This window comes from Cervus canadensis, chromosome 8, assembly GCF_019320065.1.
Source record: "Cervus canadensis isolate Bull #8, Minnesota chromosome 8, ASM1932006v1, whole genome shotgun sequence".
NCBI lineage: Eukaryota > Metazoa > Chordata > Mammalia > Artiodactyla > Cervidae > Cervus > Cervus canadensis.
This window is the reverse complement of record NC_057393.1, coordinates 67,117,524-67,129,148: the sequence shown is the minus strand read 5'-3', so window position 1 is coordinate 67,129,148 and position 11,625 is coordinate 67,117,524. Positions and strand designations below refer to the sequence as shown.

General features: G+C 49.8%; 1 protein-coding gene across 1 annotated transcript; it reads right to left on the bottom strand.

Annotated features, from left to right (window-relative positions):
• Positions 1 to 216: 216 nt before the first annotated feature.
• Positions 217 to 7,187, bottom strand: NPFFR1 (neuropeptide FF receptor 1). The gene is made up of 4 exons (XM_043477296.1): positions 7,178 to 7,187; positions 5,790 to 6,104; positions 2,919 to 3,018; positions 217 to 1,096 (listed from the first exon to the last, which is right to left on the bottom strand). The coding sequence occupies exons 1-4, from the start codon at positions 7,185 to 7,187 to the stop codon at positions 217 to 219; spliced, it is 1,305 nt and encodes a 434-aa protein (XP_043333231.1).
• Positions 7,188 to 11,625: the final 4,438 nt, after the last annotated feature.

The following is an 11,625-nucleotide window of genomic DNA, read 5'->3' as shown; positions in this document are numbered from 1 at the left end:
ATTTCAGGGAAACAGCTCCTCTCTCTTTCCCCTCCTCTGCCTCTGTCTGAGGGGGAAGGTGATGGAGAAGCTTCCACTAACAACAGTTCACTGCCTTGTGTTTGAGAGGGAGACATATGGCAGCCTCTCCTAACACCACACCAGACGCTGTCATGCCTGGGTGTCACATGTGCGGTCGTGGCCCTCGGGTTCAGAGGCCTGCGCTCCGCATCCCCCTCAAATGTCCCAGGCTGGGATGGTGAGGGGCAGATGGGAGCAGCCGGGACCCTCGGCAGCCAAGCTATGGTGAGCCACGCGGCCATTGCGCAGCGGGAGACGGCCGGGCCTGGGGGCTCCGCTGCTCGGGCCCGACTCGGAGGGCAGGCCTGAGTCGCTGGGCTGCACCTCCACGAACGCTCGCGTGCGCAGGAGCCGGCTGGCCCGCTGGGAGTAGGCCTCCCGGTGGCTCCCCCACGGCGGCGCGCAGAGCTGGGCGCGGAAGGCGGCCTGGAAGCCTCGGCGGAAGTTCTCGTTGAAGTAGCCGTAGATGATGGGGTTGGCGCTGCTGTTGAAGAAGGCCAGCCAGTGGGCGAAGGGGAAGGCGTAGGCGGTAACCAGGTGTAGCTGCGGCTCGCTCAGCTGCCCGTAGTCGATGAGGAGCAGCAGCGCCCAGAGCGGCAGCCAGGACAGCGTGAAGAACAGCGCCACCATGACCAGCATGTGCACCACCCGCGCCCTGCGCCGCGCGCCTCGCCCGCCCTCGCCCGCCGCCTCCTCGCCGCCGGCGCCGGCGGGCCCCGGCGCCTGGCACAGCTTGCGGGCGATGCGCGCGTACATGACCACGATCAGCGCCAGCGGCGCCAGGTAGATGTGCGAGAAGAGCACGGCCGTGTAGACCTTGCGCATGCCCTTCTCGGGCCAGGCCTCCCAGCATGAGTAGAGCGGGTAGGAGCGGTTGCGGGCGTCCACCATGAAGTGATGCTCCTCGCGCGTGACGGTCAGCGTGACGGCCGAGGGGCACATGATGAGCAGGGCCAGCGCCCAGATAACCGCGATGGTGACCAGCGCCTTCCGCAGGGTCAGCTTCTCGCGGAAGGGGTGCACGATGCAGCGGAACCTGTGACGGAGGAAAGAAAAGCAGGGGGTCTGGGAGGGCCCAGGGATGAGTGCCAACCCCATGGAGGGCAGAGGGCTGGGGGATGGCGGGGCTGGGGCACTTCACCTCCACCATTGCACCTTAGGCGGTGTCAAAGAAGGCTCGGGTGTTAATTATGTTCGTTGACAAGCAAATTGGTTTCTCACCTGTAGGGCAATCAACTCCAAGGTTGGGTGGCCATGGAACAAGACTAAAGGGCAGGTTTCACAAGAACTGAATCCTGTTCGTGCATTTTGGAGGATAAACTGAGTAGCTGGCAGCAAGCAGTGACTTAGTTGGCAGATTCTGTCCCTGAGTAGGCCGGTTGGGTAGTTGTATCAAAGAAAACAAATTTTAGCTGTTTATGGCTTCTCCAGAAAACCTTGGGAGCTCAGGTGTGGAGTCTATGTGACAGGCTCTCCCTATGTCATCTTAGCCAGCATCCTTCCAACAGTGCCTCCATAGTATCAAGACAGTTCTGCACCATTTCCTCCTTAGGATGTCTCAACTGTGATTATTATTACACCCTTACTTTACATATGGGATTCAGAGGAGTTAAGTAACTAGCTCAGGGTCACACACCTAGCTAGTACCAAGGACCAGGCTTGAATACAGATTTGTCTTGCTCCACTCTGCCATATAAACTGGCAGCCGTAAGCCCTCACTGTGCATTAGAATCTCCTAAAGCATTTCAAAAAATACATGAACCCCGTTCTCCTGGTCAAAGGTGCCCATCTAGTTTAGGAAAGTCATGGGGCAATTTAAGGGCTAAACCTGCGCTAGAACACAGCTGACTCCCAGCCAACTGCTCTTTCCACTTCACCAAACTGTCCTGCTCTCCTCCCTCCTATCCTTTTCCCCCCTGACAGCACTTGCCACTTCTCCCACAGCTTGTCTCAAGCCTTATTTTCTCAACCTACCTGACTTTGGCCTCCTGGTTTCATAACATCAAATATTTAAGGAACTGCCAGAAAACAAATAATTCTTAAAGCACATAGTACTGGCTCTAAGTGCAATAGCACTTAATGAATGGAGAAGGATCCTAGGACAGACCAGGAAGTGTTCCCAGAGGAGATAGGAACTTGAAGAATACCCAAACACCACTGGGAGACATTGTCATCATTAACAATGACAACAAAATGAAGACCAATGAAGGAGGACTTCCCCTAAATACCCAGCTAATTAGTGGCCTTGCAGATGGGGACCCAGTTCTGTCTCCCCAGCTGCCTTCTTCACTGGGTCACAAAAGACTGGATTTGATGAGGGCAGAAGTGGAGGGATGATGAGGACACTAGATTCTAGGAAGGGTGGAGCTAATAGTGCCTGAGTTTGGAAGAAGACAAGGAGGAGGGTGTGGGTGTAAAGATGAATACTATTAACTGCTGACATATGGTCTCCGTACCAGGTACTATGTATCAGCTTTACAAACAGAAGTTCACTGAAGCCTCCCAGCCACCCGGCAGGGTATGGACTATTTGACAGGTGATAAAACGGAGGCTCAGCGTAGTTAAATGACCTACCCAAGGTCATCCAGCTAGGCAGCCCTCCAACTTACCTTCCTGCCTCCCTTGCTCTGGGATAAGCACCCTTATTGAAAGGGCTCATGGAGAGGGAAGAGGACCCCCTTGCAACTGGGTCAGCCAATTCTAGAGGGCAGGCAGCCCCACCACCCTTCCCTCTGTGGTTCAGGACCACAGACCACAGAGCAGTCCTGGCCTTCTGCAGGCCTGGCAGTGGAAACAGCAGCTAATCCTCATGCTGTGTCCCAGTCAGCCCAGGATAACCCAGCCAGGAACCCTCTCACCTTTCCACAGCGATGGCCACCAGCGTGAAAACGGAAGCAGACACAGACATGCCCTGCACCAAGCCGCTCATCTTGCATGTGGCGTTGTCGAAGGGCCACCCTGCAATGACAGAGGCCATCAGAGTGAGAGACGCCTCATCCACAAAGAGCCAGAGACCTCCAGCCATCCGGGCCAGTCCCCTCTGTGGCTTGTATCTTTCCTCCAGTCGAGCTAGGTTGTCATTCCGCCTCTGCTTACACGCTTCCAGGAGTGAGGAGCTGACCGGCCGGTATCTCTGTGGACAGTCCTACTAGAGACAGCCTTTATACTGACCAACAATTTTTCTCCATGAGCTTTAGAACCATCCAGCCCTGTCTGGCTTTCTGCTCCCATAGCCCAGCTCCAAGTTTTAGGCCAGTAGTTCTCAAACCTGGCTGCTCATTAGAATCAACTGAGAGCTTGGAAAAGGATCAGTGCCCAGGACCATGCCAGACTAGTTACAAACAGAATCTCTAAGGGTGGGACTCAAACTACCATATTTTCCAAATCGACCCAGGAGATTTAAGTGGCAGCCGAAGTGGAGACCCACTAGGACAGATCCATCCTGACTCACAAGTTGGGGGAGGTATAAGCAGCTCTAGCCCATCGTACTTGATGTCCTCACTCTGATCCCTGAGCTTCTGCTTTCTCATGAGACCTGGGTCACACATGCTTTCAGGACTGGTAGCCAGGTTCACATCTTGGCTACCTGAGGCTCTGTGTTGGTAACTACCTGGTGTTTCCAACCCTCTAGGCTTGGGATGGGGAGGGGCAGCTTATTCTTGCCTGTTGTGCCTGTGGACAGGGGTCATCTCCCAAGACTGGGGTCTTCTTTCACCAACAGCCTCTGCCATGTTGATTTTCTGTCTGCACCCTTATGAGGTACCAGGCACTGGCCCACTCAGTCCTCACCACAGCCCCATTACTGTCTCCTTTTTACAGATGTGAAAATGAAGGGGGAGATTAATTTACAGTCTCTTTGTCTCTAAATCACTATGGATCAGTGCTGAGAGTTTGATCAGGGTGCCAGGGAGTTTAAATGTCATGGAAAGTCAATATTGCTGTAGAGAGTAGATGGAAAATCATGAAAAAATGTTCAAACCTCATTCATAATTAAAAAAACGCAAATGATACTTGCTGTGGAGAAACAGGAGCTCTCAGACATCACTGGTGGGAATGCAAATCATTACAGTCCTTCTAGGGGGGAACTAGGCAATGCCTAATTTATGCACTTGTCTTTAGATCTAACAATCTCACTCTACTCTGAATATACACCTCTGATGACACAAAATACAGATGCACAGGGTTATTCATTGTAGCACTGTTGTAACTGCAAAATATCAGAGAAACTCTAAATGCCCACATTAAGAAGTTGTTAAATAAACAACGGTTTATACAGATAAAAAAGGACTGGCAGACACTACTGTAACCAACTAGTGACCTCACCAGACTATTGTTAACTGGTGAGTGTGCAAGCATGTGTGCACGCCTTTATGTGTATGCACATGTGCATGTGTGTGTGCATGCATATGTTTGTGTGTGTTTGGGGAAGAAGGATGCACGGCCTCTGTTCAGCATCCCTGAAAGAACCTGTGATTCAGCTGTGATTAAAGACCCCACCAGGCTTAGCCAGAGGACAGCCAAGGGGAAAGTGACAGCCCTGGCTTCACTTTCTGGGTTTGTGAGTCCCCCAACCTCACATCAGCTGTGGTGTGTGGTAGTGTGTGCTCAGTCATGTCTGACTCTTTGTGATCCCATGGACTGTAGCCTGCCAGGCTCCACTGTCCATGGGATTCTCCAGGCAATAATACTGGAGTGGGTTGTCATTTCCTCCTCCAGGGGAGCTTCCCAACCCCAGGGATAGAATCTGCATCTCCTGTATCTCCTGCATTCTAGGCAGATGCTTTATTGCTGAGCCACCTGGGAAGCCCAAATGGCTGGCATAAGGGAGAGCATCCTTGGGTGGGCTTGAACCACTAGCCTTTCAGTTAACAGCCCAACGTGCTAACCAGCTATACCACAGAGACACCACAGTCACTCCAAATGGGGCTGTCCAGGCTCTGAATCCTGTTTCTGGGAGCTCTGAGCTCAGAAGCTGCAGGCACAGGCCTCTAGGGGTCTCCCCAGCTCTGGAAACTAGTCCTTCCCATCTAGACTCTGCGGCGCCTTACTCTGAAACAAGAAAAGTGAATCCTGGGAGAAGGTAGATGATAGTGGGATCCTTCTGACATTTCTAGATACTGGGCAGGAATTTAGAAGTCGGGTGGCCTAGTTCTGCTTGAATCCCTCTACCAGATCCCTGCTAAGCAGCCAGCCAGTCCCTACTTAGACACTCCCAGTGACAGGGAGCACAACACCTGTAGGCAGGAACCCTTTGGTGGAGAACATCTCAAATTAGTTTTTAGGTACCTATTCAGAGGAAACCTGCCTCCTTACCACTTCTTCCTGCCGGTTCTAGTTCTGCCCAGAACTAGATGGAAGCTCCCTGGGAGAGTAGGACTGAAAGGTGCAGTGGTTAGAAATACAGATGTGAGAATGTGGGACTTGACACTTAGTTGTGTAAACTACAGAACCGCCCCTTAATCACTCTGAGCCTCAGTTTCCTCATCCATCAATTGGGGATAACAATAATGCATACTTCATTGGATTGTTGTGAGGATTAGCTAAAATAATGCAGGAAGAATAAGTCACACAAAGCCTGGAACAAAGCAAATGATTAATTCATTGTATCTGTTATTTCTAGTCTAATCCCTCAGCCATAAGACTGGGGAGTTTGAGACAACGGCACCTTGGCCAGGAGATCAGGCCAGCCGTGATTTCAGGGGGAAGCTGCCTCCATTGCCTTTACTCACCAGTGATGAGGTTGTCCACAAGGGTGGTGGGCATGCAGAAGATGCCCACCAGCAGGTCGCTGATGGCCAGGTTGAGGATAAACATGTTGGTGACAGTGCGCATGTGCCGGTTCTTGAGCACGATGAAGCAGACCAGGGTATTGCCCACCATGCAGAGGAGGAAGATGAGTACGTAGGCCACAATGAACACGGCAGCCACTGGGGAGGAGTGCTGGTAGTAGGAGGAGAAGGTGAGGTTTGCAGCCGGGGTGGCCTCAGCATCACTCCCATTCTCGCTTGGGGGCCAGCTGCTGTTGGAAGGCTGGGAGGGCTCCCCTAGGTGCAAAGGAGCACATAGGTCAGGATCTTAGGTGAAGAAGAGATGACTGACTTCTCACCACTGGGAGATCCTTCTGTGCTCCAGACCCTGACCATGCCCAGCATCCGGGCATGAGCGCAACTCCAATTGCAACTGGATTCACCAATCTAAGACTTTCAACACAGCCACTCAGACCCTGATCTCACACCTCCCAACCCACTTGTCCACCTCTCGTGTCATTTCCCAATGTTGGTCACTCTCCATTTGCACACAGTCCCACTGTGCTGCATCCAGGCCCCATACTTCTCAGCCCTGCTCTCTGCCCCAGAGGCTGACCTCTCAGGAACCTGTATCAGCCAGGTTCCGTTGCTCTCTGGGTCTTTTTTTTTTTTTAATTGGAGTACAGTTCATTTACAGTGTTGAGTTTCTGCTACAGAGCAAAAGTGAGTCAGTTATACATATATACAAGAATATATATATATATATATATATATATATATATATATATCTCCACTCTTTTTTAGATTCTATTCCCTGCCTTCTGGTTTTTTAACTGGGTTTCAGCCAATGGGAGGCACTGAAGGAGATTGAAGGAGTGGAGGAGAGAGAGGTCAGGGTATTCACCTCCTGCTTTCCTCCCTGCCTGGACCAGGCCTGCCCATGGGGCTGTCTTTATGGGTTCAGCTCCAGCTGGGTCACTCCCCTTCCACAGCTCCAGTTCCTGCAGGGCTGCAATAACAAGGTTCCCCTCTGCAGTGACAGCTGCCTGTGACTGCCAGTCCCTGTGTGCATCACCATCCCATGCTGGTTCTCTTGCCCTCCTCTCCCTGCTCTCAGGTCTCTCTACCAAACTGTCTTCAGTTAAACCCTTCCTGAGTGCACCACCTGTTTTCTTCTGGGATCCTGACTATTATACCCTCAATATCTTTGACGTCCCTTCTCCCCATTGACATCAGACTTTAGCTGTGGAAGACAAGAAGGCAGTAGAGGGAGGAAGACTGAAAGGGGACTCTGAACCAGGGCTGAGGATCAAAGGCGCACATTCAATTCTTCAGACCATCCAAAGCCAAGGCCACCACCCATCCTTCACCTTCTCCCATCGTGGTATCAGCTGCTTCATTTGCACAGCTTTTAGCCAAGAGTTTCCATATCTCCTGGGCTTCCCTGGTGGCTCAGATGGTAAAGAATCTGCCTGCAATGCAGGAGACTCAGGTTCAATCCCTGGGATGGGAAGATCCCCTGAAGAAGGGCAAGGCAACCCACTCCAGTATTCTTGCCTGGAGAATCCCATGGACAGAGGAGCCCGGCAGGATATAGGGGTAGCCAAGAGTCGGACATGACTGAGCAACTAACATTTTCACTTTTCCATGTCTGTTATTTGATCCAATCCTTCCTGCTATCTCATGAGGTAAATAGGTTAGGTATTAACTCCATTTGAAATGGCAGGACTGTGACCAGAGGGGTTTCCAGACTTGCTCAGGAGAACACTGGTCTCTGCAGCTGAGCTGGTGTGGTTCTGTGTCTCTAATGTGTCTCGGGCTTCAGAGTGTTTCTCCAGGCACCTGTGGAAGGAGCGGCTGAGCGTCCAACCACAGTTCTTCTGGGGAGTCATTAGTTGTGGTGACTCATGATGTTGTCTTGTAAACTCTCCTCCTGCTTTCCTCTGGGACTGAATGGGGCCTGTTCAGGAGATAAGGAGTCTCTGGGGCATCTTCTGTTGCATACAGAGCTCAGCCACTGGCCTGGAGGCCCACAGGAGGCTCGGGACCAGAGACTAGAAAGACCCTGGGGGAAGCACGGCCAATAAGCTGGCACGGTGGGGCCACAGAGACCAGCAGGCACAGGGGGGCACTTGGAGGGGCGAAGGGTCTGCCGGTGGAGGAGGAGACACTGGAAGTCTCGGGTGCACAGTGAGAGGAGGAAATGATACTACTCTGCTTAGGCCCTCCAGGGGCATCCGATTATGCCCAGACATCTTTATTTTAATAACAAACATGTACAAGAGAGAATGTAAGAGTGAACGTATATAACAGTACATAGTTTAATAAACCATGATAAGAGAGAAGAGTAAGAAGAACCTCCAAGCGTACATTATTCACTTTCAACAGTTGCCATCTCAAGGCCAATCTTGCTTCACCCATACCCACACCTCTCCTTGGATGATTTTGAAGCACAGTCACTTCTCTTTCATTCACAAATATTTCAGATTGTTTCTAAAAAATAGGACTCAAAAAAATCCATAACCCAGTATCAAAATTAACCATTGTGTTAATTATCAATTAGCATTTAAAATTCGCTCATTGTTAGATTTTTTTTTCATTGTTAGATTTTTTAACTAATTTATTTTTTACTGAAGGATTTACAGAATTTTTTAAATAACTGGTTTGTCTGGGTGAGGATCCAAATGAGATTTCCATTTCTATTATGTATTATGATGTGGCAAACCACCCCGAAATCTAGTGACATGGCACTGTGGTTTCATTATCTGAGTGGCCCTTCTGCAGGTCTCTCTTGGGATTATATAAATGTCTGGGTCATTTGTCTGTAGACCATCTCGCAGACTGGATTTCACTGATTGCCCCCTCTTGATGTCATTTTACACGTTCTGCTCTCTGTCTGCTGTATTTCCTGTAAATGACAATTAGATCTAGAGGCTTGATCTGATTATGTCTGGTGGACTCTCTCTCTCTCTCTTTTTTTTTTTTTGGCTGCAGCTTGCAGAATCCTGGGCTGCAGTAGTGAAAACCTGGAATCTTAACCACTAGGCTACCAGGGAACTCCCTGCTGGTCACTTTCTTAATGCTAAGGTTGAACAGTGGGCTTAAGTGATGTCAGCTTGATCCCTCCTCTCTCAAGTTCCCCATTAGCTTTTCACCAATGTTTTCAGCAGGAGCCACTAACAGTCATTGCCTAGACTCCTCACTGCATCTCAGATACAACCCAAACTCCTTACTGCATGGTCTGATTCCTGTTACCATCCATCTGACCTCACCCCCCTGCCACCCTCCCCTTTGTTCTTTTGCTCTGGTCCCCTCATGGTACCTCCAACGCACTGTTAACGCCTTTATCTCTTCCTAGTCCCTCTGCCCTTCCCCTTCCTTTAGCGTTCAGCTTAAATGCTGCCTTCTTGGAGAAGCATGTCCTGATTATTTAATTTAGGTGCCCACTATTATCTCTTATAGTATCTTGCTATTTTCTTCCATCTGCCAATATTTTCTTTGCTCCCAGGTTTATTGGATCTTTTTTTTTCCCTCCAGCTTTGAAAATCAGCTCCTGGAGAGGAAGGATCTTTTCTTTCTCATTGATGGGAAGATATCCTCAGCATCTCAGCAGGGCCTTACCATTGTGTTAATAAATGGCTTACTAAATGGTTGTTAAGTGGATAAATACGTGTATGAAGAGAAAAAGGAAGGAAAGGCGGATCCTGATGTCAGGTGACAGGGTCCTGCTCAAGGCTGGCATTGCTAGTGTTGAGAGGCCTTTTCCAGGATCCTCTGGAAAGAACCCCCATCACAGTCTGTTGTAAGCCTCCTTAGTTAACTCACTCTTGCTGAGCCTCAAAATCGACCTGAATAACTTGGGGAAATCTGTGGGTGTGGATGAGTAGAGGAAATTGTCAAAACCTGCTCAACTAAATTCTAGCCTGTGTGTTTGCCCCACTGCCTTTCACTGGGTTTCAAGGGACTGCTTAGTGAGCTCACATTCCAAAGGCTGGCCCTGAGAAGTGTCTGCGAGCAACCTTGCCCGTCCCTGGACCCTTGGCTGAGCCTGAGCATCAGTCTCTACACTTAGGACAGTTTCCAGCACTGTAGACTGATTTATTCTCAATTTATTTAAACTCCTTCCTATTCCTGGCAATTCCCCTGGCTGGTGGTGAGATGGGTTGGAGACAGGCAGGCCTCCCACCCCATCTGGACCCCATACCAGCAGCTGGAGACCTCATTAACACCTGGACTTCTCCTTCTGGGGATCTGCCTGGTGCCCTTGTGGATACATTACAGCCTGTGAAAATTTCATCCGTTGGACCCAATTATGCCATTCCCCTTTCCTCCAGGGAATTCTGATGCTCTCAGAGATTACGCTCTGAGCCACAGAAAGTCTTGGGGCAGAGAGGACGAGGAAGCCCTGGTTATCAGTGTGTGGTCCCGGACCAGCAGCATCAGCCCCACCTGGGACTTGCTAGAAATGCAGATTCTCAGGAATCACCCCTGATCTAGGGAACCAGAAATGCAGGTATCTCTGTTTTAATGTGTCTTCCCCATGATTCCAATGGACACTCCAGTCTGGGAACCACAGAGCTGAAGGTCTTAGACCAAAGACCCTGGAGGTAGTGGATGCACACAGACTGGTAAGTCCCAGCTCTCTTTTCTCCTGACTTCAGGCAATAGACAGAATATTTGTGTCTCCTCAAAATTTATATCCAATGTGATGGTATTTGGAAGTAGGGCCTTCGGGAGACATACCTGACCCTTGAAAAATGCATGAGGTGGTTCGGGGCTCTGACTCCTGTGCAGTCAAAAATCCAAATATGACTCTAAATTCAGCTCAGTCAGCCCTGAATATAAATTTACAGTCAGCCCTGAATCCACATCCATGGATTCAACAAGCCTCAGATTGTGTAGTACAGTAGTATGCATCTAATGGAAAAAAATCTTGTGTATAAATGAAGCAGTGCAGTTCAGATCCGTGTTGTTCAAGGGTCAACTCTAATTAGGTCACGAGGACAATCTCTCATGAATGGGATGAGTGCCTTTATTTTAAAAAGACCGCAGAGAGCGCCCCTGTCCCTTCCACCACATAAGGACACAGGAAGCCGTGTAAAAACCAACAAGAGGATCCTCTATGCCAGAATACTGGAGTGGGTAGCCTTTCTCCTCTCCAGCGGATCTTCCCAACCTAGGGATCAAACTCAGGTCTCCTGCATTGCAGGCGGATTCTTTACCAGCTGAGCCACAAGGGAAACCCAAAATGGAGATAAGCTCACACTTACTGAAAAGAGTGAGATAACATGTGAAGAAAACTTGACACAATGTGGGACACAGAACACTCAATATGTGTTAACTCAGCAGCAGCTGAGCTGATGGTATTATAACTGCACAATGGATCCGAGAATAATATTTTATAATACTCTTGTTGTGGGCCTCCCTAAAAAGCTGGGAAGATGTGTGAGAGAGAAAGCAACACCAAAATGAAAGTTCAGAGCGTGGAATCCAGCTGGGTACTCCACCAAGTTCACAGTTCTCCTACTAATAACTGCATCGTTAGCGCCACCTACTGGTCTGCCCTAGTACCACATGGAGCTCAGCCCTAGATTAGAAACCCAGTTATACCATTATGACCAACCTACAGAGCGTATTAAAAAGCAGAGACATTACTTTGCCAACAAAGGTCCGTCTAGTCAAGGCTATGGCTTTTCCAGTGGTCATGTATGGACGTGAGAGTTGGACTATAAAGAAATCTGAGGGCCGAAGAATTCATGCTTTTGAACTGTGGTGTTGGAGAAGACTCTTGAGAGTCCATCGGACAGCAAGGAGATCC

Bases quoted from the DNA above. Each gene is read 5' to 3' on its own strand.
- NPFFR1 (XM_043477296.1), bottom strand. The intron at 3,019-5,789 runs GTGAGTAAAGGC...CTGTCATTGCAG, and splicing joins TGTGGACAACCTCATCACTG to GGTGGCCCTTCGACAACGCC. The intron at 1,097-2,918 runs GTGAGAGGGTTC...CCTCCGTCACAG, and splicing joins GTGGCCATCGCTGTGGAAAG to GTTCCGCTGCATCGTGCACC.